At 41.4% G+C, this 26,638-nt stretch overlaps 1 protein-coding gene across 1 annotated transcript; it reads left to right on the top strand.

The window, feature by feature from the left end:
• Positions 1–298: 298 nt before the first annotated feature.
• Positions 299–26,397, top strand: LOC109428119 (uncharacterized). The gene is made up of 4 exons (XM_029851751.2): positions 299–643; positions 752–960; positions 1,094–1,208; positions 26,209–26,397. Exons 1-4 carry the CDS (start codon positions 509–511, stop codon positions 26,395–26,397), a joined length of 648 nt encoding a protein of 215 aa, XP_029707611.2. The 5' UTR covers positions 299–508.
• Positions 26,398–26,638: the final 241 nt, after the last annotated feature.

Genomic DNA, 26,638 nt, shown 5'->3' on the forward strand with positions numbered 1-26,638 from the left:
TTGGCATGGTATGCTGCAAGAACACCAACCGATGCAATGACGGAAAAGCACTGTGAAAATCTATCGGATTCGATTGAGGAAAATAGCTTTGAGTGAAAACACCCGCATCCAACAATTTGTAGAGGGAAACCGGTCTCGTCAATGCAATGCTCTGTGTAGGCTGCTACCAAAACCCATCGCATCGGTGCAACAACTGAGTGGGCTTACCGGAAGTTCTCCGCCCAGCTACTACCGTTCAACTTTCATTGAAGTAGCGTCTCATGTTCGATACAACTTTTGTAAGTACAACAACAAGAACATTTCTATTATTTTCCGGGAAACACTTTTCTTCACTAAGGTGGGTGATTTCCAAAAGTGTCCCACGTGTTACTGATGGTGTCTACTGATTGCCCTGGGAAGCACCTGTCGTCAGGTGTGTGCTAAAGTAGGCATTGACCTTTTTCCCCTGATTGCCTCCTGTTGCTGAGAAAATTCCATCTTTTCGGCTAAACCTCAAGAATTTTCCGAAATGAATTTCAACGACTTGAGTCGCACTATGGATTTGCTTGTGATGGAATGCGAAACGGATTCCGAGCCATGCTTCATCCGTCAGGCCAAAGCCGTTCGCCTGTGGGATACGACCGTCCATGGCAACATTGATTCGGTAAGGAAGGAACACGGTTTTTGTTTCTGCCCTAAATTGCCACCAATTTGTTGCCTAATCTCCGGAACCGTTTTTTTTGTCCCCCGTGTCGTCGCCCTTCTCTTCTAGATGGTCTCACTCCATCGGAGTTTGAAATCGACCGAACGTGATCAATCGCTGCTGGAGGGTGCGGTTCTGCTTATCGGAGAAACTTTAGCCGAGTTGGAACAATCAATCACCCGGTTGGAGCAGTGCCCCCGGGAAGTGGCCTTGCCATCATGGCGAACCTCTGCGTCGTCATCTCTGCGGGGAAATTTGCTCCCAGACAGAAACAGATTGTGAGTTTTGATTTTCCCTCTCTTCTTGGGGCTGACCCTGAGTGCGGGTATTTATAAAACAATTAATTGAATCGGAAAATTTTCCGATGACTTCCTCGGTTTTGTCGGATGGCCACATAAACATAAATGTCAGCTATCGGATACTGTTGGAGGTGGATGCACAGATGACGGACCCGGATCGTGAGTGGCCACCTGATGCCAATATGCTGAAGCAGAAGATAAATGAGCATCGACGCTACTACGAAGAGGTGGGTGTTGGAAACTATCGTTCCATCTAATTCTAATTTAATACAAATCGAAACCGTGTTATCACAGACAAACAGACGTCTCACTCTACTCACTTCCCATCGTTTCACTTTTTAACGGATTATTCAATTATTCCGTAGTTCGCAAATCGCTCGCTCATGGCGCTTGCATCGTTTTTGCTCCTGTTTGACGTTCGCTCACTACCGCCATCTACTCAGTGGATTTGCGTACCACAGCATAATTAGCATTGGGTGATTATGTTTGCGTGACGATTATTTTTATCGCATTTTCTTCCAAAAGACACGTCTGTTTGTCTGTGGTGTTATCTTAAGCTAAGCATGATCCTTTGAATTTTTGACAATCTGGGTAAAATGGATTTGTAATATCTGTTTTTTCAAAGACTTTTTTACATTTTTCTGGTCAAAATCTGTTATTTCCACAGCTGCAATAATAATAACTTGAATCAAATAACCTATTGCAATAGGGCAGCATCCAACGTAACGCTAAAATCGACATTTTTAGAACCCCCCCTCCCCCTCCGTAACGCTTTTTTGTATGAAAATCCTAAAAAAAATTGTATGAATCGTAACGCTCGGCCATGCTCCCCCCTCCCCCTAGAGCGTTACTTAATTTGTGGACGGCGCCTAGATAGTGACTTTTTTGGTCAGATACGATTTGAAGTCCTGTTATTATTATTGAGTTTTGGCACTCTCAGTAAAAATGCTGGATACTTTCATCTACGCCGGTCAGTTTCAGTTGTGATGATTCAGGAACCGTGTAACCCATACTGCAGGTTCTAAGGATCCCCGCTTTCTGGATGCTGTTCAGGTCCTTCTTAAATTCCATCTTCTCCAGGGTCAGGAGGGATTTAGGGATAACTTCAGTTGCCGGTAGGACAACCGGAACTATATCAACGTCTTTCCAGGAGCCATATCTACTTCAATTCCTCCGCTAGGTCGTGTGTCAAGTTTGTTTTCGGATCTCCCAACGGATAGACTGTTTGTCTTGACTTCAGACATGAGAATGTTTATTACTTTCAAAAAATATCTTCCATGGTTCCTATCAGGAGACACTTGAAGTACCGATATATAAAAGCGCTATGTACAACGATCACCAATCAGCGATCGTTGTTCATGCGAAAGCGGGAGAGACAGAGTCCCTCAAAACTGCATGACTTTACCCACAGCTGGTAACAGCGTGGTTCAATAAATTTGTAATGCGACACTTTTCGTTTGTCGCCAAGGGTGCGAGACATTGAACTGAAGGTTCAATGTCGGTTTGAATTTACCTTCTCAGCATGATTCCACTGGTGTGGTCTGCTGGGAATGTATGATCGAAAGGAATGTGAATAACATGTGCGCTGCGCATGTTACACCATTCCCCTATGGGCCAGAAAGGTAATTGCATTCGGTTTATCTTCAAATGTCTCTCACAATTTTTGTTTGTATTTTATAAATGTATTTTTCTAACTTATTGCTTCGTAAAATTCCAATGCTTTAAAATGTCTTTTGTTTTCACACAGAAGGAGTTACGTGGCATCCCTTCCCCCCAATGGAGAAAAGGTTTGCTTTGCAACCTATTCCTATGTTGTAATGTTATTTAATTAATCTGGAAATATGTACCTGTTGTTGTTTATTGTCTTTATCAATTATAATTGCATTTGGTAAATTCAATGTTTTTATGACGAAAGGTCCACTATAAACTGCATCCAATTTGTGCCTATTTTCCTTGTGTAAATACACTGTGTCACCTAATTTTAAATCTGTTTGTGTGATTTTATTGTTGGCAATATTTGTTCTTTTGATTTTTTCCTTATTCAGTGTTTGCATAACGTTGTGGTGAGTAACTTGTAATCTAAATTTTAGTTCTTTTTGATATGAGTCAAAATTATACATAGGTTCAATAGCATTGCTGCAAAATTCGAAAGTGTTACATCTTTTTCCAAAAATTAATTCAAACGGCGTGAAATCATGTTGTATGTTTGGAGTTGTATTGTAGCAGAAACAATAGAATGACAGCCAATCATCCCAATCGTCTTTACGCTCGTTTGTAAATATCCTTAAGTATTCATTCAGACATTTATGGTTGCGTTCTAGAGCGCCGATTGTTTGTGGATGATACGCTGTTGAACAAGCGTGGTTAATTTGTAGTAATCGACAAACTTCATCGAATACGCCTTTGTATTCGGTTCCTTGGTCTGTTTTGATGAATTTCATTGGGCCATATATTAGGATACACTTTTCTACGATTGCTTTTGCAATGGAAACAGCTGATTTGTCCGGTACAGGGATTGCGATTACATACTTGGATAGATCGCATTGCAGTGTTACTGCATAACGGTTTCCTTTTTCAGTCAGAGCAAACGGACCGATGGTGTCAATGGACACAACATCGAAAGCTGTGTCAGGTGTAGTGGTTACTACAGCTGGAGTCTTTAATGGTATAGCATGTTTGCTTAGTTTGCAAAGTTTGCATGATCCAACGTAATCTGAAACTGTTTGTTTCATATTGGGCCAGGAATACAGATATTTTAGTTTCTTATATAATCTATTTATACCAGTGTGACCTCCAATCGCGGAGTCATGGTATTGTTTCAATATATTATTGATTTCAATTTCCGTAGAAATTTCAACTGGTCTTTTATAAATTACTATGGCTGTATTCCGAAGAATATCGTTGCCGATTTGCTTAAAGGTATTTATATCGATATATGAGAAAATATCATCGTTTAATTGAATTGCTAGTTTCTTTATTTTTGATTTCATTTCGATACTTTGTTTCATATTATTTTGTATTTTTGTTTGGGCAGGCCTGCCATCTATATTTTGTAGTACCATTTGTAAATCATTTATTAGATTCGAATTTAATGCGAGGGTGATTGGTGGTATCAGCCTCTTTCTGAATCTTTTATCATATATAACCATATCTAGACATGATGTATTATTATTGTAATTAAATGGTAACTTTGGCAAATCAAATGCTTCTAAACCACTGACGGCTTCGTACACGTGAAGTTGATCAGGCTTCTGTGTCTGACTGTCAGTTGGTGTAGCAGAATTTTTCTTTGTCATAGATCTAGTAACTATATACATGTTTTTAAGTGTATCTGACGTTATTTGGATTCTTGATAACGCATCGGATAACACATTTGTTGTTCCCTTAATATATTCCACTTCAAAATCGTATTCCTCCAAATCCCATCTCATTCGTGTGAGTTTAGATGAAGGATTTTTTAGAGAAAATAGATAGATAAGCGGTCGATGGTCTGTCCGAATAATAAATTTACGACCATAAATGTAAGGCCTAAAATAGTCGACTGCCCAATGTATTGCTGTTAGTTCCTGCTCTATGGTTGATTTGTTTGATTCGCCCTTTGTAAATGCCTTACTAGCAAATGCAACAGGTAATTCCAAATCTCCATGACGTTGAGCTAGAACTGCTCCGCAAGCTACTTTGGACGCGTCAGTTGTTATTATAAAGTCTTTTTGGTAATCCGGAAATTGTAATATTTGAGGTGATAGTAATTTCCTTTTTAGCGTTTCAAAGGATTTTTGACAGGTGTCGTCCCATTTGAAAACTGTTTCTTTGCGTAGTAATTTGTTTAATGGAGCGGTTATATCTGCGAAATTTTTGATGAAACGACGATAATAATTGCAAAACGCAACAAATCGTCGAACTTCATCTGCATTTTTCGGGATCGGATAGTTGGTGATTGCTAAATATTTAGTTTTATCGGGCTGTATACCATCCTTCGAGATATGGTGTCCCAGATAGGTAACTTCATTCTTGAAAAAATGGCATTTGGATGGATTTAGTTTTAGATTGAATTTTCTTAATTGTAGAAACACTTTACGTAGATTTGCAATGTGGTGGTCTACGGTACATCCTACTACGATGATGTCGTCTACATAGAGAAATGCGCAGTGCGGTGGTAGGCCGCTTAACGCGATCGACATCATACGTTGAAAAGAGTTCGGGCTAATATTAAGACCGAAAGGCAGTCTATTAAACTCAAAATGACCTGTGTCGGTGGAGAAGGCTGTAATTCTTTTTGAATTTTGTTCTAAAGGGATTTGATGAAATCCAGACATTAGGTCAAGTGTGGTGAAGTATCTTGCACGACCTAATTGATCTAGGATTTCGTCTATCCGAGGTAGTGGGAATTTATCCGGAGTTATTTTTTTGTTTAATTGCCGGTAATCAATTACAAGTCGCCATTTTTTACCTTCATTTGAAGATGATTTCTTCGGAACGAGTAAAATAGGCGAATTGTATGGAGAGGTTGAATTTTGAATTATTCCATCATTAAGCATGGTTTGTACTTGTTGATGAATTTCTTGTTTTTGTGACTCTGGTAACCGGTAGTTTTTGATATATATCGGTTTTTGATCGTTCAGTATGATATTTTGTTCATAAAAATTGTTTTGTGATACCGGATCACCTTGAAGTGAAAATATGTCATTAAATTCTACGCAAAGTTTTTCAAGTTTGTCTTTAAAAAATGGGTCATTATTTTCAAGTTTTAGCTCACTTTTCAATTTATTAGCTCGTTCATTATACTTTTCTTTGTTTGCGTTATTTTGCATAGTGCAATAATAAAAATTAGCTAATGGTTCGTGTTTTGGATGGAAATTTTCTGGTAATAAAACTTCCTTGTTTGTGGTGTTGATAATTCTAACACAACAATTATTTTTGTTCACTATAGTGTTGGTACAAAATACTCCTTGGCATATTTCTTCGGAGAAAATGACACTATCTTCTTGAATGTTAAAGTTTTCGAACTGTTTAATTAACTCACATCTTGCTGGAATAAGATTTGAGTTGACTTGCCTATTGACTATCGGTATTGTGAATGTTCCGAAATAGTTAGTCAATTTGAGAAGCCAGCTATCATAATCTACATTACATTTGTAGGTTATTAGAAAATCTCTCCCCAAGATTCCGTCAGTAGGAATCGGGAAATCATTTCTTACAATGTGAAATGTTTGAGGTATTTTGGTGTCATTTAGTATTATATTTGCTTGTGTAGTACCCAAAGTACTCACATTTCCATGACCGATTCCAGATATATCGCATTTTTGACCAGGATAATATATTTGAGTTGGTCTGACTACACCGCATTTGATAACCGATATGTCAGAGCCGCAATCAACGATAAACGATAATTTCACATCTGACATATCAACTATCAGTTGCACGTAATTGGTGGCAGACACATTTATCGTATATGCTGCCCCAAATGTACGCCTAAAAAAGGGTTGATATTTCCATTTGACGGTTGCGTAATTTGTTGTTGCTGTGGCATGTGAATCTGAGGTTGTAACGGCAGCTGAATTGCCTCTTGTGCTGGAAGTTGGTATTGGACTCCGTTTTGCTGAGCAAGGAACATATTCGGTGGATACCGACCACGTCTAGTCCAATTACCTCTTTGATTCGTGAAATTTCCGCGAGGTAACCAATTACCACCTTGATTTGCGTAAGCACCTCTATGGGAATGAACATTAGGAAATCTACCATTGTGACCATGATAATTCGATTGGAAATGATATCCACGTGAATTATTAGAATTATTACCATGGCCTCTAGGGTTTATTCTGCCACGACCTCGAGAGTGATTTACTCGACCTGCAAAAATTTGTGCATTTGTTGCAGGCGAAATGTTATTAGTGCATTCGACGTTTTCCATCACCTTCTGGATTGCGTCATTAATTTTTATAAAGGAGCCAGCTTTTAATATGAGTTTGGTATCAGTATTTTTGATACCACTTATTAAAGATTCGACTCCCTTTTTTGTTGCCATTATATTGGCTCTATCGACAGGAATTTGTTCTTTAACGTAGCATGATTTGAGCCGAGATGTCAGATTTTCAATTTCATTGCAGAAAGTTTCAATTGAGTCCTTCTGTTTAAGAGCCCTTAATTTTGCCACTAAACCATCGGATGTAACTTTTGATTCACAATGTTGTTGAAGTGCATCCATAATGGCTTGTAAATCATTAGAACCAGTTACTACCTGTCGTGCAATGCCCGATAGTCGAGACTTAACAAATCTGAATACCGTAACCTGGGCTGCTTCCTTCTGGTCAGCGGTGGCTCCATTAAATTCATTCTCGACCGTGTCGTTAAACAGTGTGACGGCGTCTATGAATGCTTCTAAATTTCCTGGAGCACCATCGTACATTTGCACCAAAGTAGTGCCCAATTTAATATCTACTTTCGGTGCCGCCATGTTTGCTCGTATTTTAATTTTAAGTTTTTGCACAAAAATGAAAACACAAGTCAAGGAAAAAATACTAATTTGCTGGATATTCGCGTATTCCAGCTTCGTTAATATTAGAGTATGTATGCCACTATACAACTCTCTCGTACACTTTGTTAGAAAACTTATTTCACTATGTGTAAATTTTGTTTCATGTTCCGCCAAATTGTTAATAATAAAATTATAATCTTCACGGGATTCTTTAAGTTTTTCGGTTAATGTTTTCTTTAGGTATTTTCGGTTAGGAGCTTTTTTTAAATTTAAAAGAGTTGAATTTAACTTAGCTATATGAACCTCAATGTTAAATTTTAACTCATAAATTTCCATTAATATTCCAGTTTATACTAATATTTCTCCAATGTCACCATAAATTTTTCATACCTGATTATCGTTCTTTTCACTGTTTCCATCATCACTTGCCTGGGTTATTGCTTGCCTGGTGTCATTGAATTCGCTGTCATCCGATAACGGCGGAGGCGCTCTCCTCAACGCTATTTCCTGAAGCAGTTCACAGAGTGTGTGCAGTATTTTCCCCACTGCTGATGATGAACGGCGGAGGCGCACTCCTCAACGCTCGTTTTGATAGGGTGTCATCTATCGTGCCTCGCCGAACGGGGTGTTCCGGGCATTCACTTACGGCTTCACTTTATTTTGATTGTTCTTCCGTTGTTAGTTCGTGATTACACTTTACAATTTTACGAGACTTTTCTGCACTAGCACAAATAGTTCTGCACACTACGAAAAACACGTGTAAAATTGTGTCATTTTACGCCGACATATTACAGCGAGCAAAATGACACGAAATTAGGTGCGAACTTATTTTTACAAGAGGAGCAGATGCCTGTAATTTTACAGTAAGATGACCACGTATCGAAACATAACCTCAAAAAATTTCCAGCCAATTATATCACCCCAGTTACTTTCGGTACATAATTGATAATGAAAAACGAAAGATATAGTTTTTTAGCTATTTATTAATTAGTTTTTCCTCATAGCTATCAGAAAGCTTCCAGATCACACTAACATTCAGTTTTCAACTTTCAAACAAATACCATCCATCGAGAAGTTCTTCTTTTCGGCACCGGCTCGTTGAATCGTGAAACAGTTTTCTGCTGCTGACGCTTGCTCCGCCGGGTCCAACAAACGCTGCCATTGGTTTTTCACACAAAATAAACTACATTAACACTGATAATAGATCAAATTTGTTTAATATTTGCAAAAAAGTTGGTTTATTTCGCGTACACGACTGGATCTGAAAGTTGACGTTTCAAACTGAGCCGTTAGTAAACAAAGAGTGATTGTGTCATCGATCGTGTAAATTTACAACGCGATGAACTAAATTATAAGCCTTGTGGTTTAATATCGTGGGCGTTTGCCAAATAAGTCCAGCATGACATAATATTAGTTTGATACTTTTCCTTTATATGATTACATCATCTAAGTCACAAAAATGAGTTCGTTTTACGTTTGTGTCTTGCTTAATTGTGTCAGTTTGTTCAATTACGTTCATGATAAATTTAAGATTTTCTTAGTGTGTGTGTTTTTTTTTTTCAATGCACGAGCAATTGTTACTGGGTTCATTCATTTATTCACTTGGACGCTATCTAGCTGATCCTGAGATAGCATTCTCGCGCGGTTAAAAGCCTTTCTCTCCCACTTTTTCTTTAACACACTGTGGATCAGGTAAAGGATTTGAAAAATGTTCATTCCTAAAATCAGCCATAATTTAATCTCGTGCGCCGCGTGGTTAATTTCGTTGTTTTCCACATGTTCTTCAATATTAATGTTTGTATTACCGTCTTGGTTTTTTGACTGCGGTTTGCCCATTTTTATTCTGTCGTACTAAACGGAACACACGAACACACTGAATAATTATTTCAATCTTCACCTTTTTTGTCTAGCACTTCGGGTTTTGATTTTCATTTTTCTTCATCAGGATACAACTATCACTTTTGTTTGAGTTATAGGCTCGGCCACTTGGCGCGGTTCGCCATGTCAAGTTTGTTTTCGGATCTCCCAACGGATAGACTGTTTGTCTTGACTTCAGACATGAGAATGTTTATTACTTTCAAAAAATATCTTCCATGGTTCCTATCAGGAGACACTTGAAGTACCGATATATAAAAGCGCTATGTACAACGATCACCAATCAGCGATCGTTGTTCATGCGAAAGCGGGAGAGACAGAGTCCCTCAAAACTGCATGACTTTACCCACAGCTGGTAACAGCGTGGTTCAATAAATTTGTAATGCGACACTTTTCGTTTGTCGCCAAGGGTGCGAGACATTGAACTGAAGGTTCAATGTCGGTTTGAATTTACCTTCTCAGCATGATTCCACTGGTGTGGTCTGCTGGGAATGTATGATCGAAAGGAATGTGAATAACATGTGCGCTGCGCATGTTACACGTGGTACTTCGTTATCTTACCCTACTTGCAGTAGGGTACAAATCGGTCAATCAAGTTGTGCTTTAAAGCAAGCTGTTGGTGTACAATCTTGGCAACTTCGTTGTGACGATCGAGGTCCTGTTACTGGTAGGTAAGGTAGCACACGTGCTACCAGGACGAAAGATCTCGGCGAGCTTGGCAGAGCAACGGCTTGTCGTGTGATCCCGTGTTCTACAACAACCTCTTTTCCTGGCTAGCGCGATCTGGAGCTCCTCTCTGGTCTCAAGGTCGGCTGGAGTGGAATCTAGTCGGCTAATCAGACCTCGGATATGTGGATGTAATGGAAAAGCTGGTGAATTACAATTTCAATATTTATTTAACTAGCAATTACAGAGCTGTGTGGATGATTGTGTGTGTGTGTGGGTTGTGCACTTCTTAAATAAATACCTATGGCCGGCCGGGAACTGCTGGAGAATGGGCGGGAGCGCTTGGTAAGTACTGGTCTCGGTCTGGGAGTTGACCAGCGACAACGACGGTTGTCTGGCGTACAAGGGTTACGGCAGAACTCAATGGGGTCCGAAACTCGGTGTAATTCTCGGTGTGGGGACACAATGAGGTTATGTCCACTGCCCTACGCGTTCGGGAACTTCACGGAGGTGGGACCCTCAGGGAACCCGACGGTATGTCGCGTCGGCCGAGCTCTGCGGGCCACCTTAGCACGTCCGGGAACTCCGGGTCACCGGCTCTATCCGTAACACCGGACAAAAGCGAATTGAGGGTTAAAACCAACGGGCAGTGCTGAAAAATTCATTTCATCATATCTGAATTCAATCACCTACAGCTCATTATAGAAGCAGAACCTGAGGATATGGTATATGAAAAACTTGTGCGGCTAGACCACTTCTGCAAGAAAGTCACGGAAAACCGCTTATTTTCGAATATTTAAGGTAAATGTCACGGACTACCTTCGAAAAATGCCAATGATATTCACGGTGAATATCATTTGGCATTTTTCAAAGGTAGTCCGTGACATTTACCTTAAATATTCGAAAAATAACGGGTTTTCCGTGACTTTCTTGCAGAACTGGTCTAGCCGCACAAGTTTTTCATATACCATATTCTCAGGTTCATCTTCTAAAATGAGCTGTAGGTGGTTGAATTTAGATATGACGAAATGAATTTTTCAGCACTGCCAACGGGTCCTAATAGTTTCCTAAAAGTATTCTCCCTTTTCACTTAGGTTTTCCATACCTGATTCTTACAAAACGTGATCTAATAGCTTTTACAAACTTTTCACTAACTGAATTCACTTTTGGGTTTAATCTGTTCTTTGACTTTTCAACGACTTTTTCGAATGAGGTTCTCTCGAGAAATAGGCTAAATCTTTCCCTCAACGCTGCCTAATCCCCCTATCATGCAATAGCCATCTTCTCCTTTGTGGAGCGGATCTGGTGTGATGGTTAGAACACTTGACTATCACGCCGAGGACCTGGGATCGAATCCCACTCCCGACAAACTTGCAAAAGTGTGAGTTCTCCCTTCGGAAGGGAAGTAAAGCGTGGGTCCCGAGATGAACTAGCCTAGGCCTAAAAATCTCGTTAATACAGATAAAAAAATCTTCTCCTTTTCCCTTTTCTCTTTTGATTCTCCTTTTCCACTAAACTATAGTTATTGGTGCTTTTATTGTAGTGTGGTGAATTTGTATGAATACGTGTAGGGGTATTTTTATGGCATTAGGCTAATTTAAATTTTTGAATAAATAACACGGAGACATGCAATGTATATTTTTTTTACAAATAGAATAAACAAATTACAACAAACATACAGACTTAATGTTACAAACGGTAACAGTCCTGCAACGACATGTTCGATCGTTTCCCCTACTGAATTGAACTTCCTGCAGCGGTCCTCCACGTCTTCGTGCAATATGTACCGCCGATAGTTCTTCGTCGCAATTACCTGGTCCTGGATGCTACCATGAAACCTTCTGTTTCCAAAAAGAGGTCACCCCGCACCAGTCTCGCGTTCGACGCCGCCTTATCGATGTGCTCTAGCTCCGGTTGATGAGGGTGGGTCCCCTGCAACTTCTTCTGCTTCCACGATACGATCATCTCGTCAATGGTCTTGATGTCGCAGTTAAGCTGGTAATCCTCCTGCGCCAGACGCAGAGCTCTGTAACCGTGGTCAGCTTCACATACAGTGTGGTACATTTCGTGACGGTTCTAGCTTGCTACGAAATATGCCCGCAACTGCTGGATCTGGGAGACACATAGTGCCTGGATATCGGTGACGCCTCCCCAGGTAACAATTTGATGCTGTACAAACGTTTCTCCAACTATTTTAAATCAGCCTTCATTTGAACAAAAGCTGAGCATAAGAGGTACAATCCTTTATTCAGCTCCTAAACATCTAATTTTGGTCATTTTATTCAACCTTTAGCTGATTTGAGGTCCATTGGAAGGAAGGTTAATTTAAAGCTTTATATGCGCTTAATCAGTAATCAATTAAATTTATTAATCGTGTGAAAATAAAATACAATCACTTCCGTGAGCCTATTTTTACCATTAGCTACGTCTATTTCCAGAGGAGATGTTAGGAATGTAAATTAATCTGTGGGAAAACTGGGAATTGAACTCGGACCTCCTTACCTTAGCACCTACACCACACACAATTGTATACATATCCTCGACAACAAGAGCATTACTTGTTGTGTCTGAATAGTCATGAACATAAGTTGAACTAAGTCTGTATTGACGCTGAAGAAGCGATGTGGACTTCACGAAAACCATGCTTGGGTCAGCTGTCAAAAATTATTTGATTCAAGGTTGAACAACAGATGATTAATTCTGCATGTTGGTGTATGTTTTAAAATTGGTTACCAAGATTAATAAAATTCTATTCAACTTGATATTCAGCCGTCTATGCATTGCTGACTGAAGAGGTTAAACAAGCCATACTTCAGACCAATATTCAGCTGTCTCTCACTGTTCAGCATTCATTGTTACTTGGGTCTTCCTCCTACTGCGCGTGGCAGAGTGACTCTCTCGATGGACGACGACTTTGGATGGCGCATGCGGTGCTTGGTGAACGCCACTCGTACTGCTCTTTCTAACGCCTTGAAGTCAGTCTTGGTCCACTTTACCACCCCAAAGCTGTAGCTCAACAGGGGCACAGCAAACGTGTTGATCGCCTTCATCTTCTTGCCGGTTGACGGAAAGCTCCTCAGAACACAGTTGGCACGATGCAAGAACTTGTCCAGCAGTTCCTTCTTGATCGCTGTGTGGCGAATACCTCTAAGTTGCAGGAAGCTGAGGTATTTGTACGCTTAGCCGTCAACCATATTCCGAATCTCTTCCTGTTCGTTGACGCGGAAACAGCTGGCGTCCACTACTTGACCCCAGCGAAGATGGACTGACCGACATTTGTCAATTCCAAACTCCATCCGGATGTCGTTGCTGAACATCGCCACAAGCTGCCATAGTTGATGCAGTTTCTGTATTGATTCCGCAAACAGCTGCAGGTCGTCCATAAGGAAGGTGTTTGTTATTCTTGTACTTCTTCCTCCACTTTTCATTTGATAGCCACAGCTGCATCGGTTCATTGCGAGGCTGAACCATGGCGGACTAAAGGTACTTACCTTACCGATCAGGCTAAGACCGGGATGGCCTCTGCTGTACATAGTAGCCGTCTCCATTCCACTCGGTCCATGGCTGTTTGTCTCCAGTTCCGCAATCTGCGTAGGGTCCGCAGATCGTCCTCCACTTGGTCGACCCACCTAGCTCGCTGCGCTCCACGTCTTCTTGTACCGGTCGGATGACTCTCGAGAACCATTTTAGTCGGGTTGCTATCCGACATCCTGATGACGTGACCCGCCCACCGTAGCCTTCCGATTTTCGTGGTATGGACGATGGTTGGTTCTCTCAGCAGCTGATGCAGCTCGTAGTTCAATCGCCTTCTCCAAGTCCCGTCTTCCATCTGCACTCCGCCGTAGATGGTACGCAACACCTTCCGTTCGAAAACTCCAAGGGCGCGTTGGTCCTCTGCACGTAGGGTCCATGTTTCGTGCCCATGGAGGACGACCGGCCTAATCAGCGTTTTGTAGATAGTTAACTTCGTGTTACGGCGTACCTACTTCATTCGATCGCAGAGTTCTGCGGAATTCAAAGTAAGCACGATTTCCTGCCACAATGCGCCTCTGAATTTCTCTGCTGGTGTCGTTGTCGGTGATCACCAGTGAACCCAAGTACACGAATTCTTCAACCACCTCGATTTCATCACCGTCGATATAAATTCGGGGTGGCGGGCGCGCTGATTCCTTCCTGGAGCCCTTTGCCATTGTGTACTTTGTCTTTGACACATTAATGACTAATCCAATTCGCCTGACTTTACTCTTTAGTCGGATGTACGTTTCCGCCATCGTCTCAAATTTACGAGCTATAACATCAATATCATCAGCGAAACCAAGCAGCTGAACGGACTTCGTGAAAATCGTTCCACTCGTGTTTATCCCCGCTCTCCTAATTACACCCTCTAAAGCAATATTGAACAGCAAGCACGAAAGACCATCCCCTTGCCGTAACCCTCTGCGAGATTCGAAGGGACTCGATAGTGTCCCTGATACTCGAACTACGCACATCACTCGATCCATCGTCGCCTTGATCAACCGTATCAGTTTATCCGGGAATCCGTATTCGTGCATAATCTGCCATAGCTGTTCTTGATCGATTGTATCATACGCCGATTTATTTATTTATTCACATTTACATTCATCTGACATTTTTTAGTCTTAATGAACTAAATTAACACTTATTTTAAATTAAAAACAAAATACATTTCACAGTTACAATTAAAAACCTTAATGACTATTATTATTAAGCCTACTTCGAAATGAGTCGATTGATAAGTTAAAGTCAAATATTTCAAAAACCCTATTGAAAGAAGCACACATGAATCTTATTGGATCGTGTTGAGCATACTGGGCGTTCCATGAACCGAGCTGTAGAAAGTCTCGTTGCCGAAGTTGTCGTTCCGGTGCATATAAGTTAATTTCGTTAAGTATTACGGAAGAGTCTACCTTGCCTTGTAAAACTTTCGCTATGAATATCGCCTGAGCATTGAAGCGTCTACGTTCAAGAGTATCCAGTCCAAGCAAACGACATCGACTATCGTACGAAGGAAGATTTAAAGGATCATTCCAGGGAAGATTCCGAAGTGCGTATCTAACAAACTTTTTTTGAATCGACTCAATTCGGATGATCCAATTTGCATGATATGGGCACCAAACAATCAGAGCCGACTCCAAAACAGATCTTACCAGCGAACAATACAATGATCGTAAGCACAATGGATCACGGAATTCATTTGAAATTTTAAAAATGAATCCAAGTTGTCTATTAGCCTTAGAAATAATATCGGTATAATGTCCGCGAAAAGTGAGTGCGCAGTCCAATGTAACACCCAAATCTTTAACTTGGTGAACACGTTCTAATTGAAGACCGGCAATAGTGTAAGGAAACAATAAGGGCTTAGCCTTACGACTGTACGAAATAACGTTACATTTACTAATACTAAGAGTGAGATAATTCCTAGAGCACCATCCTTCGAACTTATCGATCAGTTTCTGTAGATTCCAGCAATCCTCGAGGCCTCTGATCACCATGTAGATCTTTACATCGTCTGCATAAAACAAGCGAAATCCAGGTGGAAGCAGCATTTCAACTTCATTTATAAAAATGATTTATTTATTTATTTATTTATTTATTCCCCATCATTCATCTGACAACAGTGTCTACATGAATAAAACTTAAATTAAAATTACATTAACGCATTTGAAATTAACAAACGTTGCTTGAAACAGTTTAAACTAACAGAAAAATCAAACAAATCATACACACGATTGAACAAACAACACATTACACGAATTGGTTCATTCTGACCATAATTGGTGCGTCCTAACTGTAATCTAATAAAATTAGAGCGTCTTAAGCTACGAGATGCTACATTGATATTGATCTTGCAAAGAATGTTAGGTGCATCTATACTACCGACAAGCACTTTTTGCACAAATAATACTCTCTCCAGCTGACGTCGCCTGGCAAGTGTGTCCATTCCGAGAAGTCGGCAGCGATTCTGATATGGGGGAATTCTGATGAAGAGCAATGGCCCAAGATTACTCCCTTGTGGAACTCCGGATATATTGGTGAAAACTGCAGATCGAGCGGATCCAATTTCAACACACAGTGCGCGGTCGGTGAGATATGAGCTAAACCAGCAGACGAAGGGCGATGACATACCAATTTTTTTCAGCCTAGCTAGTAGAATGCCGTGATCTACTCTGTCAAAGGCAGCTTTGAGATCGGTGTATACAGCATCGACTTGAAGTCCAGAATCCATGTTACGGAGACAAGTTGTAACAAAGTCTACTAAATTTGTCGATACGGAGCGCTTAGGGAAAAATCCATGTTGATCCTGGGATATATAGTTCTGGCAGCTAGCAAAAAGTGAATCATTGATGATTATTTCAAAGACCTTAGAGCAAGCGCAAAGCGATGTGATACCGCGATAATTTTCGACGTTTGATTTGTCTCCTTTTTTGAAAACCGGAAACATAACGGAATCTTTCCAAGCAGTGGGAAATTTGCTCTGCTGCAAAGATGCATTGAAGAGCACAGTCAGAGGGTGGATGAAAGCTTCAGCACATTTTACAATCAGGCTTGACGGAATGCCATCCGGACCCGCTGAGTAGGAAGTTTTCAATTTTCCAATGGCAGATTCGACGTGACGGGATGTTATGCTAAAAGTGTTGAAATCGATTACGTCTAATGGTGTGTCCTGAAGAGCATCAGAGATCTCCTGAGATGATGCTGAGTCGTCGTTGAAAACTTGCTTAAAATGGGTAGCAAAGAGGTTGCATTTTTCAAGAGAGGTTCTCGCGGTTTCGTTGCCTAAAAACATTTCAACGGAAAGTCCATTTTGTTTTCTTTTTGAATCCACAAATGACCAGAAACGCTTGGGGTTACGACGTAGATCTTCCTGTGTGCGAATCACATATCGTTTGTAGAGAAAACGATTGTACAATCGGTATCGCTGACTAGCTCTGTTAAACTGTTGTTTCAGCAGTGTACATCTTGATGCACAATATCTACGCAAAGCTTTTGATCTTAATCTTTTAAGAGTGCGAAGACGTCTGTTGGACCAAGCCGGTTTACGAATAGGCAGACGAGGCGGTACGCAGTCGATGATAGCACGATTTACTACTTCGTTGAAGAATTCTACTGCACTGTCGATGCAATCCGATGTTTCGATGAAACTCCAGTCAACTGCTTGAATTGCTGCGCTTAGAGCTACGTAGTCAGCACGTCGAAAATCCAACCCTGAAAGATCTGCAATGTCTTCGAACCGAACAGCTTGACTCAACTTCACAGAGACTTGCAATGCTGGGTGAGCTTGGTCGAGGGTAGTTAATGGTTCGATCGCTTCCGAAACAGTACAATTACGGCGCTCGTTTGCCAGCACAAGGTCGAGTAGTCCACCATAACAATTAGCCACATGGTTGATCTGGGTTAAGCCATGAAGACAGAATCCATCCAGCAAGGAAGAGCAGGCTGCAGATATGTTCGAGTTTATAGCATCTACTGAAGGCAATCCATCATCAGAAGTTGACCAAGTAAGACCGGATTGGTTGTAGTCCCCGAATTGCAGAATTTGGTCCGAGAGTGTCATGTTGGAAATAACCGTCCCTAACGAGCTAATGTGGTTATTGATATCCAAGAGGTTGAATTTCCGGTCTGGTGGTAGATACATAACGCCAAGGTGAAAGCAACTAGAAGCGATTTTGATCCTAACCCACAGATGCTCAAGTGTATTGCAGACAATGGAAGGATCTAAGCAGCAAGACCAACGTGTGGAGACCGCGATAAGAACGCCACCGCCTCGTGACTTTGCACTGTTAGTCCTACTACGATCGTTTCGGAAAACGGTGAATGAGTCGCCAAACAGTTGGGCTGAGAATATACGTTCATCGAGCCAAGTCTCGGTCAAAACAATAACGTCGTAGTGAGATTCTGATGCGGTTAACACGAAGTCATCGATTTTAGTGCGTAATCCTCTAACGTTCTGGTAGTAGATGAGCAGTTGACGACCGTTGAATACCACCGAAGATTCGTGAATGTCTCCAATTTCACCAACGTGTTCATCACGGCTGCCGGAAGTAATATCATCAGTGCGAATAATGCTATTGGCTTGATCGTACTTGCCTAGAAACGTCGATTGGAAGACCCCTCCACCCGACCCAAACACAGGACCGGGACGACTGCAGGTCGCTGGCTGGATGGTCTGGACTGTGATGGGTGGCTTCAGGGCTTCCATAGAGCTAAGTATTGTGCGTCCCTGAGGCTGAGGAGAACTTTGGCGTTGACATTGGAAAGAACTGGACCGTGGTGTGATATCTTCGTTGGCATCCCTTGAGCTGCATGGTGAAACCTCGTCAGAGCATATACAGTTCATATATAGCGAATACTTGCCTGATGGCACAGGGCGGGAGACCTTTTCGCCAGACCCAAACACAGGACCGGGACGACTGCAGGCCGCTGGCTGGATGGTCTGGACTGTGATGGGAGGTTCCGGGTCTCCCGTTGTGCGAGTTGATGTGCGTCCCGGAGTTGATGATGAAAAACGATATTCGAAAAGGTGCGACTTATTTTGGTCGACTTCGCTAGGGGTAATAATGGCATCAGAGCTGGTTATGTTCATTGTTGAATTATACTCGCCTGATATCATAGGCTGGAAGACCCCATCACCTAGTCCAGACACAGGACCGGGACGGCTGTTGAGCGCTGGCTGGATGGTCTGGACTGTGCTGGGGGGCTCCGGGGCTTCCATAGTGCAAAACAATGTGCGTCCCGGGTGTGGCGAACAGGACGTCGATAGGTTGTAGGCTGATTCTACTGCGAATTTGGAAGACGAACCGCAGAGGCGTTTTTTGGTTGGGCTCGAAAGGACGGACCGATATACCCTCTGGCCAGTAAAACGAGTCGCCAACTACGTTTGAAACTGCTTTAGTAACCGTTACTTTGAAGGATACAAACGATAGGTCCTCGATCTGCTTTCCACGAGGAACCAGTTTCGTAACAGTGACAGATGATGGGTGGATGTTTGAGATATCCATAACATGCTTCTTGACGTCTTCATCGTTTTGATCGGGCTCGAATGGTGTCACGTAGAAGGACATGACGTCATTACCGGGCTGGGAACTACTCGCTACTTTCAGTTGTGTACGGTTAGGTTCGGTGTTCACATGAGGGCTAGTACAGCTGTTCACATCAACTGTACGGCCAGTAGATCTTTCACCTTTGTGATGGATATTATTGCGTGGTGACACTGGTATTCTATCACACGGAGAAGCGTTGGAATCGGTGGGAGCTGCTGGTGTCGAGATGTTAGTATGAGGTTTTCTTGTACTCGGATTTTCAAAGGCAGTTGAGTGGCTACCAACAATTTGCACACGTTTGTTGGAACCGATTACTATCTTATCCGGAATGTGTGCGGTTGAGCTGTTTATCTCATCCAGTACTTCGAAAAACGAAGTATCTTCGCAGGATCTAGATTGACTGATCGGGTCGTCAATGGTATCATCGAAGTTCATCTCATCTATGCTTCGAAGAAACGAAGTATGGTCCGCATCATCACTTGGCTTGGAATACCGTTGAGTTCCATTCAGCGTTTTGTTAATTTTTCGAAGGTTTTCGCCATAAAGTCCAAGCCGAGTATCAATAGAGTCGGTTCGTACCATCAGTTCACGCAATGCTTTCATAATGGTTCTTTCACGATCGTATACTGCTGGGTCGAAATTTAAGCGACATGGCTTGCAGAACCAAAAAAAATCCAATTTTCGACGTCCAAGAAGCAAAGTGTGATTTAGATATCCCAACGCATGTAAAATGGAAACTCATACCGCAAGAGCCACTGCATGTGATACACTTGCCAACGTCCATAGCTTTCGAACAAATTTTGCACGGATTCATCGTTGAGGGTCGTTGAGGGAGAAAAGTGTATCAAAGTATCGCAAAGTGCCGGTTAAAGAGATGATTGGTCAATCGCCTTTAGGTATGCAGCCTTCAAAACAACTAACGATTGCAAGCGCAGTTCAGCAAAAGCTCTCGCAGCTTTATTTGTTTGCAGGCAGATGGCGCTTCGAGAAAAAAAAACGATCGTGGAGGTACGAGTATAGAAAAATTAATAACAAATGTTCTTTTAATGCAAAGACACTGCACTTTTTCTACACAGAACACTAACTATCATACAACGTATCGTGATTCACCACCGTTCGATTACTACATATACCGACGCGGGCGATTTTTGATCGACGAATTTATTTAACTGTTTACAAATTTTGTTCTTAACTTTAGATTTGAATTGACAGTTTTTATTTTATATATTAACTTATTTGGTGTGCATGCTTCTATTAATTTTTTTAGCTAAGATTTTAATTTGAAAATAACAATAAAACAATACTAACAATAACAATTAGGAACAAGCTATAATCTTCGTATCATTTATTTTTATGCATTTTTATACGGCAAACAATACTTAAAGTAAACAATTTAGAATTTCATCACTCGCATCGTGGCACCAAAACATCAATCTATTCCGCAACGATGAGTAGAAGAAGCGCTAAAAAAACGATGTTCATTCGTGACACATGCCCTACCGCAACTGGTTCCGGCATATCCGGAAAATATGGCATGTTGTTTTTGTATTCCATGAATAAAAATCACATAAATTAGCCATTCAATCACGCTTGTTATTTGGTAAAACTCTATGATAAAATTGAAGTGGTGTTTTCAGAAAAAAAAATACTTGGAGAAACCACCCCAAGAAACAAAGATAACTGAAGAACAGTTTTTTAAGCTTAAGTTGGCTTAAGAATTGTTTGTTAAACTCTTATACAGCTAAAATGTTTTTTGGGTTATTGTGGAATATTCTTAACAGTACTCGAACGACTAATTTATTCACAATATTTACTTAACAATAATGTCAACATTCGACAACACAGACTCATGGTGTGTCTACATTACATAAAGGTCGTCTCTATATGAGCGTTGTCTGACTGAAACATAACAGAAATAATGGATCAAGTCCTAAATTATTAGAATGGTTTATTTCTTGGTAGATTTTTTCTGGAACTCCGAATTATTGATAATCTTGAGTGAACTCGAATTTGAAAAAAAATATGGTGGTCAGGGAAGTGGGGCAAGGCCCATTCTGCCCCTCTCTGGCTACGCCCATGATCTAAACTGACCATCTTTGAACGCCTTTTTCCTGCTACCGTCGTAGGAATGACAATGGGTCAGAGGGGCGAGATTGGGTTAAATCATTATCTGAAATATGTCATCAAATTTTCGCAATATCGAATCAAAAGTTTTATGGTGCCATCCTCGTAGTTGCCAGCAGTTCCTGTCAAAAAATTAGGTTTCTCTAGTGCAATTAGTTAATTTTTGATAAATCATCGGAAAAAGTTTGAAAATATGGCCTTCTTAAATGCCACTTTCATATAATACTAGCTGTCCCGGCATACGTCGCGTCGTACTGCCTGCCTAATGTGATTTTTGACATACATCTCCATAGGGACTTCCCCCGAAAAGTCATCTGTATGGGAGCCCCCCTTTTCAGCAGCCGGAGATGTCCTACACCAAGCTAAGAACCTTCCCCGGCCCAAAAATACCCACATACAAAATTTCATACCGATCGCTTCAGTAGTTTCTGAACCCATAATGATCAGACAGACAGACAGACAGACAGACAGACAGACAGACAGACAGACAGACAGACAGACAGACAGACAGACAGACAGACAGACAGACAGACAGACAGACAGACAGACAGACAGACAGACAGACAGACAGACAGACAGACAGACAGACAGACAGACAGACAGACAGACAGACAGACAGACAGACAGACAGACAGACAGACAGACAGACAGACAGACAGACAGACAGACAGACAGACAGACAGACAGACAGACAGACAGACAGACAGACAGACAGACAGACAGACAGACAGACAGACAGACAGACAGACAGACAGACAGACAGACAGACAGACAGACAGACAGACAGACAGACAGACAGACAGACAGACAGACAGACAGACAGACAGACAGACAGACAGACAGACAGACAGACAGACAGACAGACAGACAGACAGACAGACAGACAGACAGACAGACAGACAGACAGACAGACAGACAGACAGACAGACAGACAGACAGACAGACAGACAGACAGACAGACAGACAGACAGACAGACAGACAGACAGACAGACAGACAGACAGACAGACAGACAGACAGACAGACAGACAGACAGACAGACAGACAGACAGACAGACAGACAGACAGACAGACAGACAGACAGACAGACAGACAGACAGACAGACAGACAGACAGACAGACAGACAGACAGACAGACAGACAGACAGACAGACAGACAGACAGACAGACAGACAGACAGACAGACAGACAGACAGACAGACAGACAGACAGACAGACAGACAGACAGACAGACAGACAGACAGACAGACAGACAGACAGACAGACAGACAGACAGACAGACAGACAGACAGACAGACAGACAGACAGACAGACAGACAGACAGACAGACAGACAGACAGACAGACAGACAGACAGACAGACAGACAGACAGACAGACAGACAGACAGACAGACAGACAGACAGACAGACAGACAGACAGACAGACAGACAGACAGACAGACAGACAGACAGACAGACAGACAGACAGACAGACAGACAGACAGACAGACAGACAGACAGACAGACAGACAGACAGACAGACAGACAGACAGACAGACAGACAGACAGACAGACAGACAGACAGACAGACAGACAGACAGACAGACAGACAGACAGACAGACAGACAGACAGACAGACAGACAGACAGACAGACAGACAGACAGACAGACAGACAGACAGACAGACAGACAGACAGACAGACAGACAGACAGACAGACAGACAGACAGACAGACAGACAGACAGACAGACAGACAGACAGACAGACAGACAGACAGACAGACAGACAGACAGACAGACAGACAGACAGACAGACAGACAGACAGACAGACAGACAGACAGACAGACAGACAGACAGACAGACAGACAGACAGACAGACAGACAGACAGACAGACAGACAGACAGACAGACAGACAGACAGACAGACAGACAGACAGACAGACAGACAGACAGACAGACAGACAGACAGACAGACAGACAGACAGACAGACAGACAGACAGACAGACAGACAGACAGACAGACAGACAGACAGACAGACCGACAGACAGACAGACAGACAGACAGACAGACAGACAGACAGACAGACAGACAGACAGACAGACAGACAGACAGACAGACAGACAGCCCCGAAAAATGGAATTTCAAACTTTTTCGTTTTCGGTGCGTTCCCGGTCGATTTTCCAAATTATTTTTTCGTACGAACACGTCGGAACCCTGAACGAATGGAACACTGGAAGAACGATGTACAGAGGATAGACAAAATGATCGGGACAGGCAAAATTTTCCCTTCTCAAAAAAATTTCAAATTGTTGTAACTTTTCGAAAAGTGCATCGAATATTCTCAAATTATTACTGTAAGTTCATCAACTATTTGTGTGTCAGTGGACAAAACTTGAAAAAGATCGGGCCATACTGCACGAAGTTATAGGCATTTTAGAAAAAGGTAGAATTATCCGATAGTCAACTTTGAGCTGTTATATCTCCGGGTTCAATAAACCGAACGCAATGAAATTTTGACCATTCATGACTTATATAATGAGCTTTGAAAAACTTTTGACATAACTTAAAATTCTTAACACGGAAGAAAATTATAACGACTACATTATTTTTCTAATAAAACACCAAATTTTCTTAAATTTCAACATCGTTTCAAAATTCAAGATGCTAATTATAGTTCATTTAAATTCCCTCTGATTGTCTTGAATACAGATATGTTTTAAAGGAAAGAAACAACATAGGCGGCAATTCATTGAAAAAGTAATGGGATGCATATTAAAAATAGACCAATTTACTAAAAAATCATAAAATTAATTAAATCGCTATAACTTTTTCTCTGGTTAATAATTTCAAGTTGTGTCAAACGTTTTTCAGAGCTCATTATATAAGTCATAAATGGACAAAATTTCAATGCATTCGGTTCATTGAATCCGGAGATATAACAGCTCAAAGTTGGCTATCGGATAATTCTACCTTTTTCTAAAATGCCTATAACTTCGTGCAGTAGAGCCCGATCTATTTCAAATTTTGTCCACTGATACACAATTAGTTGATCAACTTATAGTGAGAATTTGAGAATATTTGATGCACTTTTCGAAAAGTTACAGCTAATTGGACATTTTTTGAAAAATGAAAATTTTGTCTATCCCGATCATTTTGTCTATCCCCTGTAGATCCGTTGGCCCATTCCCGAGCCTATTCGTGACATACAAACACCATTCCATTTATATTTATATAGATAGAAAGAAGATAGATTATTGGTAAGCAGGTTTGCTATTTTGTGCGAATGTTTGCCACATTCGCGAAATGATGCGATTCGCTTTCGACAACGAATACGTTTTCACCCTTCCACGCTTTATCAAACCAACCTCCCGTACGAATAGCACACGAATAGACTCGGCGCTGATCAGCATTGTTGGCTGCTCCTTTTCGCCGTTGAGCTGTTGCGTTCCAGCCAAGCATGTCTTTCCATTACTTTCGATGCTTTTCGATCAGCTTATCGCGAAGCATCGTAGGCAGGAAACGTTATTGGTGTGGTGTCGGTACATTGAGTTGTCCAAAAAATGTCTCACGAAACCTAATGCAAGCCTATCCATATACGTGAGAACAAAAGATGTTTACAAAGTTCTTACAGATATATTAACACGGGAAATCTGAACACAAACCACTACCACACAGGAATTTGGATTGGTCAATGCGAATGTTCTTCTGTGTGCTTGTCGAGCGTTCGTGCCGTAGCTTCTAAAATCAACCCATTCGGTGTTGTTCGGCTGTTCGGGTGAGCATGTGGCGGCACTTGTGAGTTACATCATGTTCGATTTGCCACCTCTTTGCCTCTGGTCATCGCCGAGCAGTGTACAGTTCAATCGCAAGCGATAAAAATACAATTTATAAGTTGATTGAGCATTCGTGAGGTGATAATTTGCATCATTACCAATGGTAAGTAGTATCAACCTGGACCAGAAGTTTATTAACTTGCTTTGTTGTTAATGCGGAACAAATTGGTTTCCCTTGACCCATTCACACCCTTCGAAGGGATGAGAATGGGTTAATTTTCATGCACTTGTAGTTTTAGGGAAAATTGCTGAACTCCAAATATGTTTTCATCATTTGTGCATGCATTTGCCAAGATCAAGTTCCAGTGATCAAAGGACTTTCTTAAACAAAGATGCATAAGTTATTCAACAGTTAATGTGGAAGAATGCTTTTGACCCATACTCACTCCCAACGACGGTACCAGCATCTGTTAAACCTCTTTTTTCAACTTCCTTTTCCGGGAGTTCCGTAGCTTTCGAAGAACGAGCCTTCATTGATATTTCGACCAAGTGTAGCGGATGGCCGAAACTTCACCTGCCCAAGTCTTCATCGCAACCTCGTCAACGGCGGAAAGTAACCCATTTTGGCAGTTCAAGGTTTTGGGGTCTAGAGTTCACCTCTTTGTTTTTGATGAAACCGCGGTAAAACCTCGGAATGGTGTCCCATATGGGATATGTGTGATATCACACAACCACAGAGCACACGCGTCACACTCTACTCGCTTCCTATCGATCTGCTTTTTAACGTTTTAATTATTCGGAAATTAGTCGATTGGCCACTCGCGGTGCTGGTATCTCTTCACACAACCGCCATCTTATGATGGCTTGATCAAACTCAGCTTGATTAGCATTGGGCGGTTGAATTTTCGCGACGTTTTTCATTGAAATTTGTTCTAAGTGTAGGCGTAATAAAAATAAATGACATCACAGCTCTCGAACACTACATAGCAAATTTTTCCACAGACTGCATATGTAAATATTCTAGGAGATGATATAATAATAGTTTAGGTACAAAAGCTGGGTGAAATACTTTCGTTGACTGTCACTCCCCCAGAAGCTGCTTCCCCCTAAGAATCTACGTAGTTTAAGCACGGGCCCACATTGGCGTGGACGTTACTCCGCACACTTTATTTCAAAAAAAAAAAAAAAAAAAACTTCACGCCCAAGGCCATTGCCCACGACAATAGACTTTATTATTTTTATAACCCCTATCGTTCCCCTTTCTCTCACGCAGAGTTTTCCCATCATTGGTATCCTTGCTTGTCAGGCGGAAACGCTGGCGGCCATCGACAAACAGCTGGTTGCAATCGACGACCGCTTGGAGAAGAATGACAATCTATTTCAGGATATGGGACTCCACGCGGACCGATGGTTGGGTGAGTTTTGCTGCAATCTGCTGGTGAGTGACCGGAAAAGTGGCTAAGCTGTGGGACTGATGAGTATGGCTGCAAGGTGGAAAGATATTGTGATTGGTTTGCTGAGAAATTTTAAGTGCAAACATTCAATATTGTATAATTTAATCATTCAGAACAAAATTTAAAAAATATGTTTCATACAGTGTATCAAACAATTGTCCATACAACAATTTTTTGGTCAAAATATTTTTTCATTCAAATGATCATAAATTTTTTATGCATCAATCAAATACGCTGAAATTTTGATCA

The sequence above is a fragment of the Aedes albopictus genome, chromosome 3, assembly GCF_035046485.1.
Source record: "Aedes albopictus strain Foshan chromosome 3, AalbF5, whole genome shotgun sequence".
Taxonomy (NCBI): Eukaryota; Metazoa; Arthropoda; class Insecta; order Diptera; family Culicidae; genus Aedes; species Aedes albopictus.

Bases quoted from the DNA above. Each gene is read 5' to 3' on its own strand.
- LOC109428119 (XM_029851751.2), top strand. From the start codon at position 509: ATGAATTTCAACGACTTGAGTCGCACTATGGATTTGCTTGTGATGGAA. The intron at 961-1,093 runs GTGAGTTTTGAT...CATAAATGTCAG, and splicing joins CTCCCAGACAGAAACAGATT to CTATCGGATACTGTTGGAGG. The intron at 1,209-26,208 runs GTGGGTGTTGGA...TCTCTCACGCAG, and splicing joins ATCGACGCTACTACGAAGAG to AGTTTTCCCATCATTGGTAT.